Here is a 22,080-nt window from a genome sequence, read left to right on the forward strand (position 1 = left end):
ATTTTAATTCAAACAATTTGAGGTCTCCCTTCTCCGCTTTCCCCGCTCAAGTGCATAAGGCAGAGCACTCGCCCGCCGCTGAGCACAGCCATTCCGGGGAGGTGCTGGCCATCCACACATGGCCTATCAAACTATCTCAGAGCCCTTTGGAACGTGTTAAACAGGATTTACTAGTTTTCCCTAAAAAAAACCTTTGCAACTAAAGCAATTCCCTGTGTGATCTGTAGAGGCTGCGGTCACCATACCTCCCAGAGAAGAGATATTTTTTTACAGTTTAAATCTTTAACCATTACGATTTAAAATTCAGACACTCGGGGAAGATCACAGGTAAGTCTGTCCAAATGTATATTATATAAGCTGAATGATTGGATTTTGTTCTGTCAACACAAACAGAACGATGCGTTAGAATAACGAGGCAATAAGAGAGTCGTGGTATTAGGCAGCATAATTGCATTCACTGGTGATAAAGTGTAAAGCAACCTGCCCATCGGCCGGCTGTGTTGGAGTTGGGAATGGGCGAGGTGCAATGACAGAGAGTTCTTCATACCTGCAGTGCTCGCTGGAGCCCAGTCCACTACCTGGAAAGGGTCCTTTCCCTCCACTACATGGTCGGTCTCAAAAGACGCCGTCTTGCAAGATTTTAAACTTAAAGCATTTAGTGAATTGGCCGGGGGTATGAATGGGTGGAGTGAAGAGACCGACTCTGAAATTCCTTGAATCCGAGACTTTGGGTGAGAGTTTCTTGCATTTCGGGAGCGCCTTTAACGTTGTCGAAAGATCCCAAGGCGCTTCACAGCAGCGATCGTCAGACACGCATTGACCGCCCTAATCCCTCATTCTTGCTCCAGCATGTAAGACAAAATGAGAGGGCGAGGCTTCGTCAGGCTATTGAACAAGGCATTTTGAATGTGGAGCGGTAACAACGCCCTGCGTGTCAATCTGCAGAAAGCCGAGCGAAGCTGTGTAAATGTTTTACAAAATCGGCCGATCGGGGGCACCAGGTCGGTGAGTAAACGCGAATTCTTATGGTGCAGTGGGTAACTTCAAAGCTTACATTCGAGGTGTGAGGCAAGTGTGTGCACAGTGTGAGTGAGCACAAGGTGCGGTACTGACACAAAGCTGCTCTCTGTTGTTGCGTGTCCGCCCGCCACAGGATTTTGTGCCACAGGGGAGGGCAGACAGCTCAGCCGCACTTTCCTCGACTTTCCTATAGCCGCACGGAGACCTTCTGCACAGGTCTGTTGTGTTGCCTTTTACAAGTCTTGTTTTGACCGCGTTTGATGCGCACGCTGCAGGAATGGTCGAGTGCAATTTGATGCAAGATCCGAGCAGGGCAAATAGAAGTGATGGGTTTGAAGCCGAGAGACTCGAGGGAAGCAGATGTGGTCAGGGTTCAATCCCTGTCTGTTTTATTTATCTATGGGGCGTCTGACATCCTGAAATCAGATCGGACAGAAAAGCAAGCAAGTTTAAAAAAAAAACTCCTGTTGCCACGTCTGGCCGCGTGGTCACAGACGGGTATAAAAAATGCTCTATAAAAGGACTGGGAGAGTTTGCTTTCTTGGAGCCCGTCCCAGTGGTTTTGACAATGAAGGGTTGGTGCATGGCCGAACTTCTTGGGAACCAATCCTTCGAGCAACCCCGCCCCGTTCCTCACACAAATACTGGGAGCATTCATTCGGCGGCTGAACAGTTTTCCTTCTATGGGGAAATGGATACTGTAGGTAGGATTCCTGGGGATATGACTGCAAGCACTCAGAAATGTTGGCAGTAGGTCCCCGCCTCCCAGGCCAGTTTTGCAGCCGAACTGCTGACTGAATTAGGTATGTCTTTGGGATTTTTAATGAAAACCTTTATGTTTGAAGTAGTTTCGCACAGAGAAAAAAAATAAACCAGTTTGTGTTGCACTGTCTATCATATGCGCTGATTTTTTTTCTCCTTTTGTTATTTTTGGGAAGGTGATTTTTTTGCATTTGCAGTAGAAAGGCAGGGCGGAAAATAAAGTTTTGTTCGCAATTCATTAACCATTTTTAATCATTCACCAGACAGGCGAGACGATAATACGATTGCTTCCGATAGATCTGCACCAGCTCCTCTGGGATCCAGTTTAAAAGTTGTTTTTTTTCTCCCTCACCAAGCTAAACACACATTAAAATGGATTTACCTTTTGCCTGTGGGTTGGAATTCTAAACGCATCCTGCTTAAAATATTCCATGCCAGAACTAACTGGATTCCAAATGATATTTGGCAGCAGTGATCCGCACGGAATGCAGGCTGTAATATGTATTATGTATATAATCTGTGTGGAAGTGGCAGCGAAACATAGCAAAACAAAGAATCACTGGGGAGGAAAGGGGTGAAAACCCCTGGTTCTGTAAACCCAGTCATTTACAGCTCATTTGAGCATTTGCAGAGTGTGTCGTTGGGAAAGGAGACGGGTGATTTGATGTGTGTTTTGGTTTATCTCCGATCTAAGGCCATTTCTTTCTCCCCACATTCCAAGGCTTGTTTAATCTGCATGCTTTTGACGTTGTGCTTGGCTCCTCCGGGACTCGGCACACACAACGGATTCTGAGCCAATTCTGCTGTCCCGTTCTCACAGTGTTGTGACTCCAGCAGCCCGGGGCTTGCTCTCGCTTTGCATCCTATCCATTTCCCTCAAGTTTTCCAGCCTGATTTGCAGCCGGAGTCGACTCTGAATGACAGGTAAGGTGTTAAAGGTGCTTCTTCTATTTTGGGGGGGCGGGGGTTCAGAAAGGACGACGAGACTCATTTCCCTCCATCTCAGCTAATGCAAATAATCCTGCAATGTAGTTGAGGTGCTGGTGATCGAACCGCGTCGATCGAATGCTTTGTGATCTTTGGTCTAAAGTTAATGGACGAGGGGGATTGCCCGGCCGAGCAGGGATCGCCCCAGAGCTTTTAGTGAAAAGCGGGATTAACAGGAGTGGGAAGGGAGCTGGAATAACCGGAGACGTTGTAGCAAAAAAAAAATGCGAATAAAATGCAGGGAAATTTTTCCTAATCGGCAGCATATTAAGAATAAAGTGGACTAAATGATTGTCGATGTTTGATTCTGCAGTACCTAGGTTGAGAAATGACATTGGTGATTTCGACGAGCAGATTATGCGATCTTCCCATTGAAGAACCCTCAGCTATCCCGGAGTACGGCCCCAGCTGGGTACAATCTTTCAGCAAAACCACAGCCATCTCAACCCAGACTAAATACGGAGAGCCCACAGGTCAGTCAGTAGCAGGTACCAGACATCACATCTCAGCAGCTCATTCGGCTGTGTTTTTCTCTTGGGTTACAATCGTGTGTGTTTGGGTGCGGGTGTGTGTACACTCCAGGCTGCGAATTTATGCCAGTCAACCGCAATTTATAACCAGGGTGCGTGGGAGGGCCAAGATGGGCAGAAATTAATGTGATTTTCACAAGAGAAAACACAGACTTTGCTTTTTCTGGCATCTTACAGCTGCCTGTTTACATTAGTGTCCTGCCATACGTTTTTAAAAGGTTTCAGTTTCAGATGAATTGCTTTTAATTGGTCTTCACTGACCTATATGCATATAAGAGCATAAGAAATAGGAGCAGGAGTAGGCTATTTGGCTCTTTGAGCCTGCTCCTTATACTTTTTAATATTATTGGTAAACTGTCCAATTGTTGTGTGTGTGTGTATCATTATATGTATTTATAGCATATAATTTTGCAGGATCCAGTTGCAAATTATTTCTGAATAAAATGGCAGTAATAATGTCACAGTCGTTAATATTTCATTCCAAACATCATCATGCACCAACAGCAAAGTGGGCAGAGGAAGTTGTTACCCACAGTGCCAGCCAGTCTCAGCACAAAGACAGATGCGATTCACAATAACATTAAAATCACAATAAATGTGTCAATAAAAGCAGATCCCTGGCAATGATTTCAAGCTGGTAATATAATGATGAGGTTCGATGACTTTAGCTTCACGCTCACAGTATTTAAGCCTTTCATTAGTCTCGAAATTTCTGGTGGCATTAAGTGTTTGCACCAGTGCCAACTAAACAAGAGGGGGCAGCAATGTGGAATGCAGCATAGTGTACTACTTTTTTCCTGACCTGGACAAAATTGCTGGAGGCAAACAAGCTAGCGAGAGCGCTGCTGCACTCAGGTAGTGCAGTCGAGTAGTTAACTGGCCGGATTGATACCTAAGGGGTACTCGCACCATTTTGCTGTAGGAAAGCACTACTGGTGCGACACGTTCATCTCATCCACACGGAACAGATGTGAAGTTACAGGAAGCAAGCTGAAGTCTTCATTTAAAGGTAATTTGAATCAACATTCTTTCCCCCCACTTCCCAGGTGTTTCTATACTATGGAGACTGCATGCAGTGCTTCAGTAGTACTGGACTTGGCATAGGAGAATCTGCAAGAACAAGGAAAGGCTGTTTGTGATATTAGGTGGCAAGTGTGGAGGTCTGTCAAGTTCTGTCACTTTGCTATGCAACAACTCTTCCATACCAAACACTGCATTCCAATAATGATAGTAATGCTAAGAAGGTTAGGTTTAAGAGGGAAAGAGGGACACTGTGGCAGAGCAGTGCCTTCATAAAGACTTCATATATAATATGTAACATCAATATTGCACTGCAAGTGACCATCAAAGTCAGTTTGGCACTTAGATTTTAATTGTCAGATTCAAACTTCTTCCAGCTAATACTGGAAATCTGTAGTGTCAGACAACTTGCGACCTGCAGATGAATAAAGGATGTCACAGTTGTTATATTCAGCCAGGCCAATATTCTTGTCACTTTTGCTACTGACCAGAAGCACCAATGTGAGAGGGCAACAACATTCTGCAGAACCTTTGGCTTTCTTGGTGTGCAGAGGATCAGTGACTATAACTTGTTGCCATTCAGGCTCCTGCATACAACGTCTGTCCCCCAAAGGGATTTTTTTATATCGCAGTGAGGACATGATAGACAATGGGTAATGCCTGCTTCCCCAGAAGTGTTCAGGACACTTTTATTTCAAAGCTACCATTTGCGCCAAGAAGGCTTTGAGGATGCCCTTGAAACGTTTCCTCTGCCCACCTGGATAGCAAAGCCATGACACACAATAGGGTGAACACACCAATGTGAAATTAGCAGCTCCTGATAAAGTGCGACATCTCCACTGACACCTGGAAGTCCCTGGCCAAAGACCGCCCGAAGTGGAGAAAGTGCATCCAGGAGGGTGTTGAGCACTTCGAGTCTCAACACCGAAAGCATGCAGAAATCAAGCGCAGGCAGCGGAAAGAGCGTGCGGCAAACCAGTCCCACCCACCCCCTCCCTCAACGACTATCTGTCCCACCTGTGACAGAGTCTATGGCTCTCGTATTGGACTGTTCAGCCACCAAAGAACTCACTTCAGGAGTGGAAGCAAGTCTTCCTTGATTCCGAGGGACCGCCTATGATGATGATGATGAAATTAGCAGCACTACCAGCAATGCCGCCAGGAAGACTGATACACTAGGCATCAATTTCACAACTACAACATTTCTAAAAGAGGTAAACCACATCCATGAAGTAATGGTCTTTTTAAACTTAGTTCTTCAAATACTAGTTATTGTCATTTTGTGCTGTAAGAAATAACATAAATATTCAACACAATGTTCAAGTCAACTGCAAGACATTCATTTTCTCTATTGCATAGTATATGAATGTTGACAGCTTGACTTGGCATGGTGCTGCTCCTTTGTGCTTGCACTTTATTTTAGTTGTGTGACACAGTCTACCTTTCCTCCTATGTGAATCTTTATGGAAGGAGTAAATGTGTTGGCTGTTAGTAAGATTTCAGTGCCAGCCTGCTGAGCTATGTGTTGTGAAGGCTATGTGTGTGAGTGACCTACATTGGGAGTGTGCTGACTGTCCAGCTTCAAGTAACTGCTCCCATTCCTGGTGCATCAGATCTTCTGTGGGAGGCTATCATCCCTTTAACTGGCCACCTTCTCTCCCTGAGCCCTTGCAGAAGGCTTATAGCTTCTGGCCAATCAAACTAACTTTTAATTACAACTCACAGCTGACATGGTGAATTTAGTGCTGCTTCCTTCTCCTTGGCTGGCCCACTTTCTGTGAGAGAATTTCCACAGTTTTGCCCACCAACTGAAAAACAGCAATATTGTGGGTAAGATAGCAAGAGTAAATTTTCCCAGAAACTTTTAGTAACCCACAGTTTACCCATGAATAACAGACCAACAATGATTTCTAGGCTAAAAAGATTATTTCTTGTAATTCAGCCCAGGTATTTATTATTATGTATTTCACAAGGTTGATATTCCACATGTCTGAAAATTTAAAATGTACACAACACCAGCACACAGTGTTCCAGGAGCCATGGAAAATGCACTTAAAGTTACACTAGGCAATATGACATTAGAATAAATCAACGATTAACAGAACCTCTGGAGAAACAGTGTGTATGGCTAAAACCAGCCACATACTCTGCATCTTGGGGGTTCTGCTCATTTCCTGCTGAAGTTATAACAGGAGATTGGAGAAAACCCTATGGAAATTCAGGACTTGAATCTCTCACTCATGCAGGTGAGTTTTATGCATCATTTCATTTGTATGAAAAACCCTTATAACTCATTCATTATAAATCTTTCAAAATCACAATAGACATACCGCAACTAGTGAGATAATGTTTAATATATACTTAGTACTTTATTCTGAATTCTATGAAAATTATAATTTTATAATCTATGTTCTTGCAGTAATTCTATAATTCTACTGTGCTTTCTGTAATTCTACTTCCGGGATTGAAGACTTTTATTGTTATACATCATCTTGGACATCACAAACCTGTGTTTCATTTCCATCCCCTTTATATTTGTATTGCCAGCACCCCGGCAAGAAAATAAGTGTATACAGAGAGCAATACACAAAATATGATGGCCAGGGGGTGAATTAAAGATTTGCATGGTGTCTTCATTCTATGCTCTGGTGTCAAGTACACACAAGGGGCCCAAGTTTCCACAAGAAAAAAAACGGGCGCCCCTCTGAGTTGGGCGCCCGTTTTTCGCGCCTAAAACGGCGCCTAAAAAAATCCTCGGTATTCTCCACCTACTTACAGGTCCTCTGGCTCTCGGCGCAGCCAGCACGAGCTGTGGGGGGGGCGAAGCCAGGTCCCGGCGCTGAAAACAGTGCCGGGACCTCTGCACATGCGCGCTACAGTCGGCACGCAAGTGCAGTAGCTCCAGGCGCCGAACTGTGTGGGAGGGGCCCGAAGCACGCAGCCCCTAGCCCTGGCCCAATGGCCTCACTGGGGCTGCGTGAATGAGGCTCCTCCCACGGCCAGCTCCTGCTCCCCCCCCGACCAGACCCGACACTTGCTCCCCCCCCCCCCCCCCCGCCAACCAGACCCGACCCGACACCCGCTCCCCGCCGACCAGACCCGACCCGACACCCGCTCCCCCCCCCCCCGCCCTGACCCGCTCCCCCCCCCCCCGCCCCGACCCGACCCGAGACCCACTCCCCACCCCCCCGCCCCGACCCGACACCCGCTCCCCCCCCCACCCCGACCCGAGACCCGACACCCGCTCCCCCCCCCCGACTGACCCGACCCGACCCGCGCTCCTGTTCCCCGACCCGACCCGACTCCCCCCTCTCTCTTCCCTCCCCGCTCTCTCTCCCCCCCCCGCTCTCTCTCCCCCCCTCCGCTAGCTCTCTCCCCCCCTCCCCGCTCTCCCTCTCTTCCCCCCCCCCCCGCTCTCTCTCTCTCTCCCACCCCCCCGGTCTCTCTCTCTCTTCCCCCCCCCACTCTCTCTCTCTCTCCCTCTCTCCCCTCTCTCTCTCTCCCTCCCTCCCCCTCTCTCTCTCTCCCTCCCTCCCCTCCTCTCTCTCTCCCTCCCTCCCCCCCTCTCTCTCTCCCTCCCTCCCTCCCCCTCTCTCTCTCTCCCTCCCTCCCCCTCTCTCTCTCCCTCCCTCCCCTCCTCTCTCTCTCCCTCCCTCCCTCTCTCTCTCCCCCTCCCTCCCCCCCTCTCTCCCTCCCTCCCCCCTCTCTCTCCCTCCCTCCCCTCTCTCTCCCTCCCTCCCTCCCCCCCCTCTCTCCCTCCCTCCCTCCCCCCCTCTCTCTCCCTCCCTCCCTCCCCCCCTCTCTCTCCCTCCCTCCCCCCCTCTCTCTCCCTCCCTCCCCCCCCCTCTCTCTCTCCCTCCCTCTCTTTCTCTCTCTCTCTCCCCCTCCCGCTCAGCGGCACGAACGGCTGCAGAATTTTCCCTGGCTGAAGCACTTTCACACAGGTAGGAAGATGGTTTATTTAATCTTTTCTTGGCTTATAAATGTTTATTCAGGTTGGATTTATTTGTATAATATTTGTAGAAGTATAAATAAGGATTTATTGTCGAATTTAATGAGTTCCCTTCCCCCCCCCCTCCCCTCCACCTCGTTCTGGACGCCTAATTTGTAACCTGCGCCTGATTTTTTAATGTGTAGAACAGGTTTTTTCAGTTCTACAAAAATCTTCACTGGCTCCATTCTATTTTAGTTTGGAGTATATTTTCACTGTGGAAACTTTCAAATCAGGCGTCAGTGGCCGGACACGCCCCCTTTTGAAGAAAAAATTCTGTTCTAAACTAGAACTGTTCCACCTGACTAGAACTGCAGAAAAAAAAATGTGGAGAATTGCGATTTCTAAAATAGTCCGTTCTCCACCAGTTGCTCCTAAAAATCAGGCGCGAATCATATGGAAACTTGGGCCCAAGGTCTCACACGTGTTTGAAATTTACCCTGACCATCTATAATAATAATAGTCAGTTTTTGTCCATCCTAGGGCGGGGGCAGGGGTGGGTGGGGAGGCCGGGGGCTGGGAGCTCGTGGTCCGGACTGATTGACAGTTGCAACGACCAATGGGAGATCAGGGCCCGCCCGGCCTCGCAACCAATCAGGGCGGGGAGCGATGGCACGAATTTAAAAGTTTGATTGACTTTGGTTCTGCTCCAATAAGGAGGCGGACGTGGATGCGGCGGGGACAATGGGCATGGGCCCAGGGGCGGGGCCAAGAGGAGCGTATGGCGGGAACGGCGGGTGAGAGAGAGAGATGGAAGGAGAGGGTGCGGGTGGGAGGAAGAGGGTAGGAGGGAGCGAGAGGGAGGGAGGGAGAGGGATGGTGGGAGTGGGAGGGAGAGTGAGAGATGGAGGGAGGGAGAGAGGGGGAGGGAGTGAGGGAGGGAGGACATCAGCGTTGATTCTACAGATGAAGAAGATGATAAGTCTAAAGAAGTACTGTTGCAATAAAGATACTAGTTTGACCTGGTCTCTGCAGGTTTTGCAGGTCTCTGCTAGTCTATAAATAATATATATAATTATCTGTCAGACTAATAATACTGTGTACTATATCACATATCCATTATTCCTTCAGATTTTCCATCTTGTAGCATCTTGAAATAGCATTGACACCAAATGGTTAATAAAAATAACTGCAAAGAAACTCGCTAACTTGTATACTCTCTGTGAAGTTAAGGTAGCAATCTCAATTTCCAGAATACAAATAAACCATGGTAAAATGAATAATCATAAATGCTATTAATCTGAAATCAGAACAAAAACTGATAGGAATGCACAAGAGTTCAGTCATCATCTGAAAAAATAACTATAGGCCAATCTTTTGGGTTTAACCAGTTTTGATATAGTTCCCCACCTGAATGTTAACTTAATTTCCCTTTCAGTTGTTGACTGGACTTTTGTGCATTTCCAGAATGTTCTGCTTTTATGAATAACATAAACAACTTAATCTTTTCTCCCATAGTTTACAAGGTGACCTGAATGCCTCAGTTGGAACCTTATAGTTCAGCAGGATGATCATCCTCATTATGTTGTGGGAGCATTACTGGTATATTCAGCAGTATTAGTTTTTTATATATTACTCACAGCAGTTAAAAAAAATAAAAGTTTCCAAATACACAAGGCGCAGTGCATTCTACAGTTGTGTACATACATTGATTTACCATAAAATAATTTCTCAGCAGAGGGGTAGTTCTGAGATATAACATCTTCAACATTTTGCAATCATAGTACAGTTTTGGACTATTGGAAAGCAACGATGAGCAAACAGATCATCATTTGGAACAGTGAGAATTTAAGTATGAACTGCAGATTTATGCATTTAAAAGTTCTATAATAATTGATCTAGGGCTCCTGAGCACGGGAGCAGAAATATCAGGCATAATTCCAGTGCAGGAGAATGTACACATCGATTTTAGATGAGGACAATGGGCTCAATGATTTGCTGTCTCATTAAAGAGCCTTCCAACTCGAGATTCAAGCCTCACCCATAGAAAATTAGGATTTGGATGAGACTACCTGGAGGGTGCATAGTTTATGGTACTGGTACTCTAGCATGAATCAACATCTTCAGGAAAGCTAGGAGGAGAAATAATGGGTGAAATTGTGATTGTTTTTGTTAATAAAGCAGGCTGTAATACAAATGAATGGAAGTTTTAGAATTTTTAAAAGAAATGAGCATTTAAGTGGAGCAGACTGTGATCGCTACGGGACTTAGTTTTTGCATTCTGGGCGTCTAGTTCACCAAAACAAATAAATAAGCCCCAAAATTGAAAGATTCTGTTCCCGCACGGCATTTCACTCAGTGGGAATACAGATCAGAGAAACGACCGTAGAGGTCAGTGAACCCAACACATGGAGCTTTCAATTTGCCAGTGTTTCATTACTCTTTGTGTACAAAAAGTGCTTCCTCATTTCACTTCTAAATGGCTTAGCTCTAATTTAAAATTATGTCCCCTTGTTCTGGATTCCTCCACCAGAGGAAGTAGTTTCGCTGTACCTACTCCATCAAATCTCTTTATCAATTTTAGACCTCGATTAGATCACCCCCTCAACAGTCCAAATTCAAGGGAATACAAACCAAGGTTATGCAACCTGTCCCTCATAATTAAAACCTTTATTATCCGACATCATGCTAGTGAATATAAGTCTCATATAATATAAGCATAAAATGCTGGAACAACTCAGGTCAGGCAGCATCCGTGGAGAGAGAAACAGCATTAACATTTCAGATCGGTAACCTTCCATCAGAACTGGTCAGGAAAGGGCACCGACCTGAAACGTTAGCCTAGAAATATGTCCTGGGCAATGGCACACACCGGGTGGTATCGGATCGCCCACCCATTATACCCAGCGCCTGATACTCTGTTCCATTGTAGTCAACAGAACCGAATATCAGGTGCTGCGTATAACAGGCAGCCGATCTGATACTGCCAGTTTTGCGCCACTGCTCGAGACGAATTTCTGGGCCGTTAACTCTCTTTCACTCTCCACAGCTGCTGCCTGACCTTCTGAGTATTTCCAGCATTTTCTGTTTACATTTCAGATTCCAGCATCTGCAGTATTTTGCCTCAGTCATATATATTATCTGCTCAAAGATTGTTGGACAGAATTGAAAGGTGCTTCAGATGATCTGAAATGAACAAATCCAGCATGTGAAATGGAGGAGGAAGCTGAGGCAAATGTTTTGAGTGGGAAGGAAATTGCAGAAAACTACAGGGTGTCCTGTGCTCCACATGTCACATTTTGGATATCTAGAGAATGTGTAAGCATTAATTCTATGGCCATTAGTTATGTTGCTGTGATCTGCACTGGAGAAGGCTGAGCTGAAGAAAAGTACTGTGTTATTCCCTAAATGTTAGTATTGTATTATGAATGATTGTGTACACAGAATCAGCATGTCACTAATAGTTCTACTGAAATTTACTAAACCTGACATTGACAAGAGCAGAAGCTAATTATGGATCAAGAAGGAGTTGGCCATCTTAATTCATCTATCCAGAAGCACCCTAGAGTCCCTGCACTGCAGCATCCAATTGTCTCAAATGATTCAAGGGATTTTGCTTCTATTCTTCATCTGGGAGTCCAACCTTTAGATTCATCACTCATCATGTGAAGAAAAATTTCCTGATATCAGTCCTAAATTTGCCTTTTACTAGTTTGAATCTATGTCCCCTTGTTTTACTTTTGCAATTTAGATTAAAGTTTTATGTTGGATTTATCTTTGACATTTAGATGAGATGTTAAACCGAAGCCCCGTTGCCCTCTCAGATGGCTGTAAAAGATCCCATGGCACTATTTGAAGAAGAGCAGGGATGTTCTTCCAGTATCCTGGCTGACATTTATCCTTCGACCAACATCTGAAACAGATGATTATGGTCATTTATTTCATTGCTGTTTGTAGGAGCTTGCTGTGCGCATATTGGTTGCCGCGTTTCCTACACTACAATAATGACCATACTTAGAAAGTATTTTATTGGTTGTACAGTGTTTTGGGGCGTCCTGAGGTCATGAAAGGTCCTATATAACTGCAAGTTATAGGTAGCAATAACACTAGATGAAATGCATCCCATCACGCAGAAAGTCCAGTGTAAAATAGTGCTTTCTTGTGTGTGCACTACAAACACATTTTAACCCTCATTTAACACATTCCCAGTGGGCTAAAAGCAACTTTTCTCCCTATGAATGTTTGATACTTAGTAAAGAATAGCAAAACACTGTCACGAATGCCATATCCTATAGTAGCAAAAATAATATATAAGGGGCTATATTTGTCGATCTGTATCATTTGAAATGCCGCTGTCACAGCTAACAAGCATCTCATTATATGAGATATAGCTGTTCAAAATAGATCAGAGATTAACAATGTTGGATTCACTCCTCAGGTCTTAGTAAATTCCATTAAATTGACCTAACTGATAATAGATACTATAGTCAAAGGAATACTTAATGAAGAGCCAATGTGTTGTCTTCCATTCTATGTGGCCCCGTGGAAATGGCTCATTCAATACCCCTTGGAATAAGGCAGCAATAATGTTCAAACAAAAAATTAAAATTAAAAAGATTGCTACTATTATGGTTCAGTGGGTTGTCCAATAATTACATCTATGCTGAAATGTCAACCCTGTTATTTGGCCTTTAAAATAACAGAAATTATTGTGTTTGTTCTTAGAATTGTGTACATATCATTACTGAAATTTTACATGCGCTTTTTTTCCTCCAACTAATATGCTAATAGGATGTATAAGTGGAAAAAAAAGTATTTTATAGACATCTGGATATGTCAGTGATCTTGGAATTGAGCCAACAAAACATTTGATTAACTATATTAATTGTCAATCTTTTTGCAGAGGTAAAAACTAAAAAAATTTTAAGTGATGAGATTTTTAACCACATGTAGTTGCTGTATTTGATTTATTTCCACAGAATCATCTTGCAAAGGAATCTCAAATTTTCTAACAACGTCCAAGATAGCATACTTCAAACGGAAATATGTGGAAGATGAAGATCTTCATCCACCTGTTCACAGCTGCTGCCAAAGAGTAGGTTACACAAATTTATTAGAACTCCCTTTTTAACTTAACCACTAGTGGGGCACTTAGAAAATCATAATATGATTAGGTAGAGTAAACCTGGTTTTATGAACGACAAATCGTGTTTAACAAATGTATTAGAATTTTTTGAGGATGTAACTAGCATGGTAGATAAAGGGGAACCAGTGGATGTAGTATATTTGGATTTGCAAAAGGCATTCGATAAGGTGCCACATAAAAGCTTGCTATGTTAAGATGAGGGCTCATGGGGTTGGGGGTAAGATATTAGCATGGATGGAAGATTGGTTAATGGACATAAAACAGAGTAGGGATAAATGGGTAATTTTCAGGTTGGCAGGCTGTAACTCATGGGGTGCTGCAAAGATCAGTACTGGGCCTCAGCTATTTACAATCTATATTAATGATGTAGCTGAAGGGACTGTGTAATGTATCCAAGTTTACTGATGATACAAAGTAAGATAGGAGAGTAAGCTGTGTGGAGGACAGCAAGAGCCTGCAAACTAATATAGACAGGTTAAGTGAGTGGGCAATAAGGTGGCAGATAGAGTATAATGCGAGGAAATGGTAGGAAGAATAGAAAAACAGAGTATTTTTTAAATGGTGAGAAACTATTAAATGTTGGTGTTCAGAGAGATTTAGGCGTCCTCGTACAGGAAATACAAAAAGTTAGCTTTCAGGTACAGCAAGCAATTAAGAAGGCAAATAGCATGTTGGTCTTTATTGCAAGGGGTTTGAAGAGGAAGTCTTACTACAATTGTACAGGGCTTTGGTGAGACCATACCTGGAGTACTGTGCACAGTTTTGGTCTCCTTATCTGAGAAAGGTTCACTAGATTGATTCCTGGGATGAGAGTGTTGTCCTATGAGGAGAGATTGACTAAATTGGGCCTATACTCTCTGGAGTTTAGAAGAATGAGAGGTGATTCATTGAAACATATAAGATTCTGAGGGGGATTGACATGGTAGATATTGAGAGGTTGTTTCCCATGGCTGGAGAGTCAAGTACTAGAGGACATAGTCTCAGAATAAGGTGTTGGCCATTTAAAACTCAGATGAGGAGGAATTTCTTCACTCAGAGGGATGTGAATCTGGAATTCTCCACCCCAATCCTCAGTCATTGAGTATATTCAAGGCTGAGATAGATAGATTTTTGGAATCTAGGGGATTCAAGGGATATGGGGATTGGGCAACAAAGTGAAATTGAGGTCAAAGATCAGCCAAGATCTTATTGAATGGCGGAGCAGGCTCGAAGGGCCGTATGGCCGTCTCCTGCTCCTAATTCTTACACTCTTATGTTCTAGTTTGGTGTTAGGTTGGGCCCAGCTTTTATCTCCCTTTTTTTCCCTTCTAGGTACATCTCTTGGGACTAGAGTAGGGGCATGTATTATTCTCTACTTATTTAATTCAACATTTAATCTGGTCAATTTAGCAATTTTCATCGCCACTCCACTACATTGCTTTGGGAAGATACTGAGCTGAGACTAGACTGCTCCTTAAAGGCTTAGATTAAGAAGTGTGTTAAACGAGGTTTCCATTGCGCTACTTTTGCATATCTTCCAAAGCCTGATCAAAAGAAGCATTTATGGGAGTCCTCTTGAATGCAGGAGGTCTGTAGGGTAGGAAGAATGACTGAAAAGAGGAAATTATGGGCGGGGGGAGGTGTTGGTAACATATCCCATGGAAAAAACATATCCTCAGAAGCAAAGAAAAATGTAATTATTGAGATTTATTTACCAATCCTCCTTTCTACATCTACCCACTGTTACAGAAACACTTTGGAGTATATGTAGGCGTCCATGATTGGTTGATGCTGAATTCACATATTTGATCTCAATTATAATTAAATTGTCTGAAAGCAATGGCCTCAGCTTGTGTAATAAATACAGACATCAAAATGACAGTAAATCAAGCAATTTTCAGAGTTGCCATATTGCAGAGAATACCATGTTTGTAATATTCCTGAACTTATTTCTTTCTTTGGTTTAGGCGCGGACCTTGGCTGTTCCTGAGGATCGCACCCACATACTTCGTTTGTCACTGGAAAAATTAAGGTTTATTGAAGATCCAGAAGTGTTTCTGCGACGGTCAGTGCTGATCAACAATTTACTAAAGCGTATCCGAGGGGAGATGCAGAACGACTGGTATTTGTCTGCCTGCTCTTTTGGGGAGACACCACCCAATGATTGGTTCGGATCGCAGGACTCTGCCTATAGGAAACGCCTGCGGATTGCCAAAGAGTATGACAGCAGCCTGCACGATTGCTGCTTTTACCAGGACCGCGGTAATCAGTATTCAATGATACCTTTCTCTGTTTATAATGGGGAGGGGGCTGCCTCTTCCCTGCCTAGCTGTTCCCGCCAGGGCATGGACTGTTCTGAAGTTTATGGAGCCCATAGTTTGCATCCCAGGAGTGATCTGGCAACCAGTGCCGTATCTGACATTTATGAGAACATTGGAAAGTTATGCGATAAGGAAACCGGCGAGGAAGATGAGCGTCAAAAGGGAAATGGCACAGAGAAACATGCTTCCAGTGAAAGGGCCCTCCCCCTTGTGTGCAATGATAAGGAGGTTGATTGCAGTGTGACTGGCTTCAGAAATGATGGAATAGTTCCATCTGAATCTCAGTTAAATTCCGGTGTATTAAAGCAACATGTAGGCGATCACAAACTTTGTTGTGTAAAGGAAGCAAAATTCGAATCAGCTTGTTTTGCGATGGCAGGGGCCAACAGTTTAACAAGCATAGCGAAGAGCACTTGCTGAGTCAGTGACTACCTATTAGCATGAACGCCCATTACAGAAACTGCAGTTGAATCTTTATCATCATGCTGATGCACTTTATAGTATTCTTGAGACGAGACCCCGAAGAAAAAATAATCACAAAAGAAAATAAACCAGTGTATTCTGGGTTGATTTTCTCAGATTGTCATCACAGTGGGTTGAGATTTTACATAATGGATTGTGGATTATACTGAAAGTAACAAGCATGTGATCTAAGGTGCCTTAAATTTGTTATGAGTGTTAAAGTTTGCAGGACAATACAGGTCATCTGTTGGGGTTAGTTGTACGAGGTTTTATACTATTTTCCTGTATTTTGACTTGCTACAGAACAAAAGATCCAGTGCATTCAAAGCAAAAATTTTTGATTTTATTTTAAAAGTCACATTTTGAACAGATGATGTGTATAATTTCAACCTCTTCTATGGATACTCCAGTTAGCCAACAATGGAGTGATCTTCCCCATTAGCAAGCATTGGGCTGCTTGAGCATTACCATAGCAATGGATTAACTTGCAGAGAATGAATTTTGTACTGTAAGGTCCTTGAATTGGTGGCTGACTTCATATTTCATCTACATTTCTTTCAACTGCGATGCTCTATTTAACTTTTGAACTCAAAAATTAACATTTTTTAAGCTAGTTTCCTGCTATTTTCTGAAAACACCAAACCATTTTAATGACATAGTCATCAATGAGGACTGTAGAATGATGTCTTGGTTGTAGGGACATTCAATTGTAACTGGATATTAAAACTTTGGGGGCAGTACTAGTTCATACAAGAAATGGAAAATGCTCCCCATGAAACCAATTGCATTCAAAATGACTGTCCTTTACATTAAGGCATTAGCTTTTTTGTTGTGATCGTGGCCAACATTTATGTTTCTAATGCAAATTGTATATGCTTTTTTACAAACTGAAAAGAAAACAAATTATATGGGGTCCTTTTCCACGTGGTATGATAAATTGGTACATACTAGTGTTTTACAGTAAAATGTGATTTACATGTAAGATATTTATTAAACAGTAGAACATCTTACACAAGCTGAGTAGTTTAATAATTGTTCGTGAAATACATGGAATACTGTATCAGTGGGTTACGAGAAAGAATGGAAAATTATTAAAGACGGTTAATCAGGTTTTCTCCTGTCCGAGTGCACTTGATAAAAAGGGCATAATTGGTTATAAGTAACTTAATGCACCAGAAAAAAGAGAAAGAACTTGCATTCAGGTTATTTTGTAGCCAGTTTTCATGCAACAATGCCCCACAAAGAGCAATGAGATAAATAGCAAGTAGTGTAGAGATTGAATGCAGGACATCCTGTTTCAAAGATTAGAGCGCTACCAGTGTTCCAGGTTAACTCAACTTCCCTTAACTGCACAGCACAGAGCAAAACAATTATTTAATCCTATATGTTTTTGTTATTTTTCCTTTCTGCTTAGGTTCCCACTCCTTCCCAAATGTTACACACCATCCCTTAGCTGGCTAGGAGAAACGGAGGGGGAGGGGGGGTGGCGAGTGGGGGGGATGGTAAGCAAATGACCTGCTATGCTGCTCAAAAAGCCACTGATTAATCAACTGGTGGTTGAACCTTGGCATACCAGCCCCAACCAGTTACATGCCTTATAATGTATTCCTCTCTGCCATTTATTGTCTGATGGACTGCTCCAGCCAAGATCAGGAACTCACTGTGGAGGGAATTATAAGAAGGAACCTATGTCCTACCAATCTTAAAGTATTATGATTGTATTATAGCAAGCATGCAGATCACTGATTTTGCCTCAGCATCCATTTTATAATTAGTGTCCAGGAGGTATAAATGAATGGCATTCCCAAAAGGTGGTGCGCAATATTCCAAAAAGATATCTCTAAAATAAAATGGCCTATGGGGCAAAGTTTTCCCTTTTTGTGGCCCAGTGGAAGCCATCAGAGGCCGTGCAGAGTGCGCAGCAGCCCTCCCTTTTAATCGAAGGGGAGGGGCGTTGCAATACATCAGCACTATGTGGAGCATCTGCGTGGTGCTTCCCTCAGTAGCACCCCGGTTACCATCCCCAAAGGAAGTGGAGCATGCGAGATTGCGCTCCGCTTCCTTTCAGGGGCAGTAAGGGAAGTTCCGCGGCGGGGGCAGGACTTCTGCAAAAAGTCCCGGCCCCAGAAGATTACCCCTCCCAATCGGGGAGCAGGGCAATTCTGCCCCCCTAGAAGCTACACATGACTCATAAGCAAAAATAGGCTTATTGGGCACTAACAAACAGCACTCTGTTTTTGTACAGTCCTCCCTTTCCTTTGTATCACAGCATTGATTTTCTATTCCTGATGTAAATAAATCAAAAATGCAAAAACAATTATGAGTGAAAACCTTCTATAAAGGAGTTAGATGTAGTCCTTACTACTAGGGGGATCAAGGGGTATGGCGAGAAAGCAGGAATGGGGTACTGAATTTGCATGTTCAGCCATGAACTCATTGAATGGCGGTGCAGGCTCGAAGGGCCAAATGGCCTACTCCTGCACCTATTTTCTATGTTTCTATGTTTCTTTCAGTAGGACCTGTTACTTTGAGTTGACACTTTTACAATGATACAATGTAGATTTTATCCCAAAGTTCTTCTCTTGCGTTTAAAAAATCTCCTACGAACCTTATACATGCCATGTCTGATAGAGTATGCGCATGATTAACTACTCTTTTATTTTGATATCGCCCACTGTCGATCACAAGAGATGCCCACTACATTCTCCATACTACTTTTGAAAGGTGGAAAAACACCACACCATCAGACCGAAGCATATAGGCTAAAACCATTAGTCAGATTTATTCACAAATAAAATACAAAAAGGCAGTAAGACATGCCAGAGTAAATTTTGCAAGGTGATGTTTCTAACATGGTTACTTAACAATATAGGGCTAATTCTCCAAACCATATCCTCATCCAGCAAATCTATATGCTGGGACCCTCTTGTAAAATTTACCATCCCTGGCAAGTTACATATTTTTTATACAGCTTGATAAGCGACAGTATAGGATGAAATGGTCTTTCATAGACCTCATAATGCAAAGTTATACTTGGATAATGTGAATGTCGATTCCATGGAGTTCAGATCTCAAGACAAAACAAAAGTAGAACAACCAGAACTTGATTTATTACCAAGGCAAATTTATAACCATGACTTTGAAGTTCACAGGCAGTCTGTAAGTATAACAGAACTCAGACCTTGCAGGAGGTGGGATATTACTGTCTTTCTGCAGGGGAGGATCTGGGATGGGATTGGGGATGGGGGGATCGGCAGGGGAGGATCCGGGATCGGTCAGGAAGGATTGAGGATGGGATCGGGGATGGGGGAGTCGGGGAACGGCAGGGGAGGATCGGGGATGAGGGGGTCGGGGATCGGCAGGGTGATCGGCAGCAGAGGATTGGGAATGGGGGGTTCGGGAATTGGCTGGGGCGGGGTGTCGGGGATCGGCTGTGGGTATCGGCAGGGGAGTATCGGGGAAGGGGGGGTTCGGGGATCAGCAAGGAGGATCGGGGATCAGCTACGGGGTCGGGGATCAGGGATCGGCGGGGGGGGAAATTGGGATTCAGGGGGTTGGCCGGGGATCGGTGGTGGGGGAGAGCGGCTCGGGGTCAGCCACTGGTGGATTGCGACTGGCCTCAGCATCATCGGGGGGTGGGTGGGGCGGCCTCATTGTGGGGATCAGAGGCCTGGGTAGGCGATTGGAGACCTCGTGAGGGGGGGGTTCTCCAATTGCGGAGTTGGGTTAGGTAGGAACTCTGGATCCAGGAGGTAGGTATAAAGCCACTTAGCTCCTGGTTCCATCAGTCCCCGCCTCAGTTTAACTGCCAGCTTTCACGAATTGTGTGAAACCCGTGCATATGCAGTTAAAAACAAAATGGAGGTAAAAACAGGCTTTCCGCCTCATTATAATATTTAAATTGACGTTCCGCCCTCTGGGAGTGGGATGGCTGCCCATCACCTGTCCCAGCCCTGTTAAAACCGGAAGTGGGCGGGTTGGAAGTCAGGAATCCCATTTTTAACACTTTAACTGCCCCCACGCTCCAAACCCACCTGTTCTTTTAGGGGAAAATTCCGACCATTGAGTTTCCATTGGAGATGCTACTGGCTTTTCAGGTCACATTTATCTAAAGTCCTAGAAAAATATTTTAAAAACCTTGAATTTTTATATCACCTTTCACATATTCAGAAGATCCGAAAGCACTTCACAGGCAACTAATTACTTTTGAAGCTTAGTCATTGTTGTTTTGTCGGTAAACAATTTGTATACAACAAGGTACTACAAACAGCAATGAGATGAATAACCAGTTAGTCTATTTTGGTGATGTTGGTTGAGGATGAATGCTGGTAAAAGGGTCTTTGCTTAATATGTCATCTGAAAAATTGCATCTCCAGTAATGCAGTACAGCCTCAGTGCTGCACTGAAGTGTCAGTCTAGATTATGCGCTGACGTCCTGGAGTGGAGATTGAACCCACAAATACTACCGCTGAGCCAAATTGACACCTACAGAGATTCTACACTTTGTTACAGTGCCCAGAAAAAAGGAAACCAGTATCATTGTAGGTTTAACTATATTTAAAACATATTAATCTTAATGATGCATTTGTATCTAGCAATAATGCAAATATTATTCAATGCTGGTTATTCTGTCACAGAAGCAGATTGAAAACATTTGTGTCCTGACGCTCCTGTGCTCACCCTTATTAGCAAAAAAGTAGACATGCATAAAGAATGGTGAAATCAATTGGGGAAATTTGTCCAGTTTTAGTTCTGCTCAGAGCATCCCTACCTTTTCAAAATAGATAATTTTCATGTGTAAGGCAATTTGCATAACCCTGCTATTTTCACTTCTCATACCTTATTTTCAACAGCCTTGTAACATTCCTCTGTGTCAGCAGAGCTTTTTTACATATATCTTTCATGACTACTAGCTTCCTTCATGTTGTGCTCCTAATTTACAGTAGTATTGATCTTTGTGCTCTTCATTAAATAACACATTTTCTCTAGACCATTGTTGGGTCTCCAAAGTGATAGAGACACTGTCCATCACATATTGCCACAGTACATACCTCTGCTGGTGACTGGTCCTCCTCCACCTAAACTGTGCTCACATTTCTATGTTATTTTGCTTTCCAGCACTTGAAAGATCTCATCACTAAAACTACATTTCCCTGTTAGCATTCAGATGTTTTGTCCAACAAATGATGCCGTTCGCAGTTGGCTTATTAATCTTTGTGACATTTATAGTGGTTGGTAACTGCTTGAGAATTTTAAAGGGTCATTATTGCAGATGCATCATGATTCACTGCCACGTTTTCTTTAATTAAATCACAATCTCACAAATCAATGTTAGGAAGGTAACATAAAAGTTAGGAAGGTAATCCAAAAGTCTTCTATTGGCATATAAATAGTAAATGGGTAGTAAGAGGAGGGGTGGGGCTGATTAGGAAATCAAAAAGGAGGCAGAGGTACAAAATGAGTACTTTGCACCAAGGAAAAAGATGCTGCCATATGACATAGTAAAGGAGGAGATAATGGATGGGATAATAATTGATAAAGCTGAGGTATTAGAAAGGCTGGCTGTACTTAAAGTAGATAAGTCATCAGGACAGGATGGGATGCATCCTAGTGAAGGAAGAAATCATGGATGTACTGGCCATAATCTTCCAATCCTTCAAAATGGGGATGGTGCCAGAGGACTGGAGAATTGCAAATGTTACACCCTTTTTCAAAAAAGGGTGTAAAGATAAACCCAGCAACTATAGGCCAGTCAGTTTAACATCAGTAGTGGGAAAACTTTTAGAAACAATAATCAGGGATAAAATTAACAGTCACTTGGACAAGTGTGGATTAATTATGGAAAGCCAGCACGGATTTGTTAAAGGAAAATCGTGTTTAACTAACTTGATCGAATTTTTTGATGAGGTAACAGAGAGGGTT

The 22,080-nt window shown here is 43.5% G+C and overlaps 1 protein-coding gene across 1 annotated transcript; it reads left to right on the forward strand.

Annotated features, from left to right (window-relative positions):
* Positions 1 to 1,167: 1,167 nt before the first annotated feature.
* sertad4 (SERTA domain containing 4) lies at positions 1,168 to 17,124 on the forward strand. The gene is made up of 5 exons (XM_070888697.1): positions 1,168 to 1,236; positions 2,504 to 2,706; positions 3,083 to 3,242; positions 13,230 to 13,345; positions 15,343 to 17,124. The coding sequence occupies exons 3-5, from the start codon at positions 3,098 to 3,100 to the stop codon at positions 16,114 to 16,116; spliced, it is 1,035 nt and encodes a 344-aa protein (XP_070744798.1). The 5' UTR covers positions 1,168 to 1,236; positions 2,504 to 2,706; positions 3,083 to 3,097; the 3' UTR covers positions 16,117 to 17,124.
* The last annotated feature ends 4,956 nt before the right edge of the window (positions 17,125 to 22,080 follow it).

The sequence above is a fragment of the Pristiophorus japonicus genome, chromosome 9 (genome assembly GCF_044704955.1).
Source record: "Pristiophorus japonicus isolate sPriJap1 chromosome 9, sPriJap1.hap1, whole genome shotgun sequence".
Classification (NCBI taxonomy): Eukaryota; Metazoa; Chordata; class Chondrichthyes; family Pristiophoridae; genus Pristiophorus; species Pristiophorus japonicus.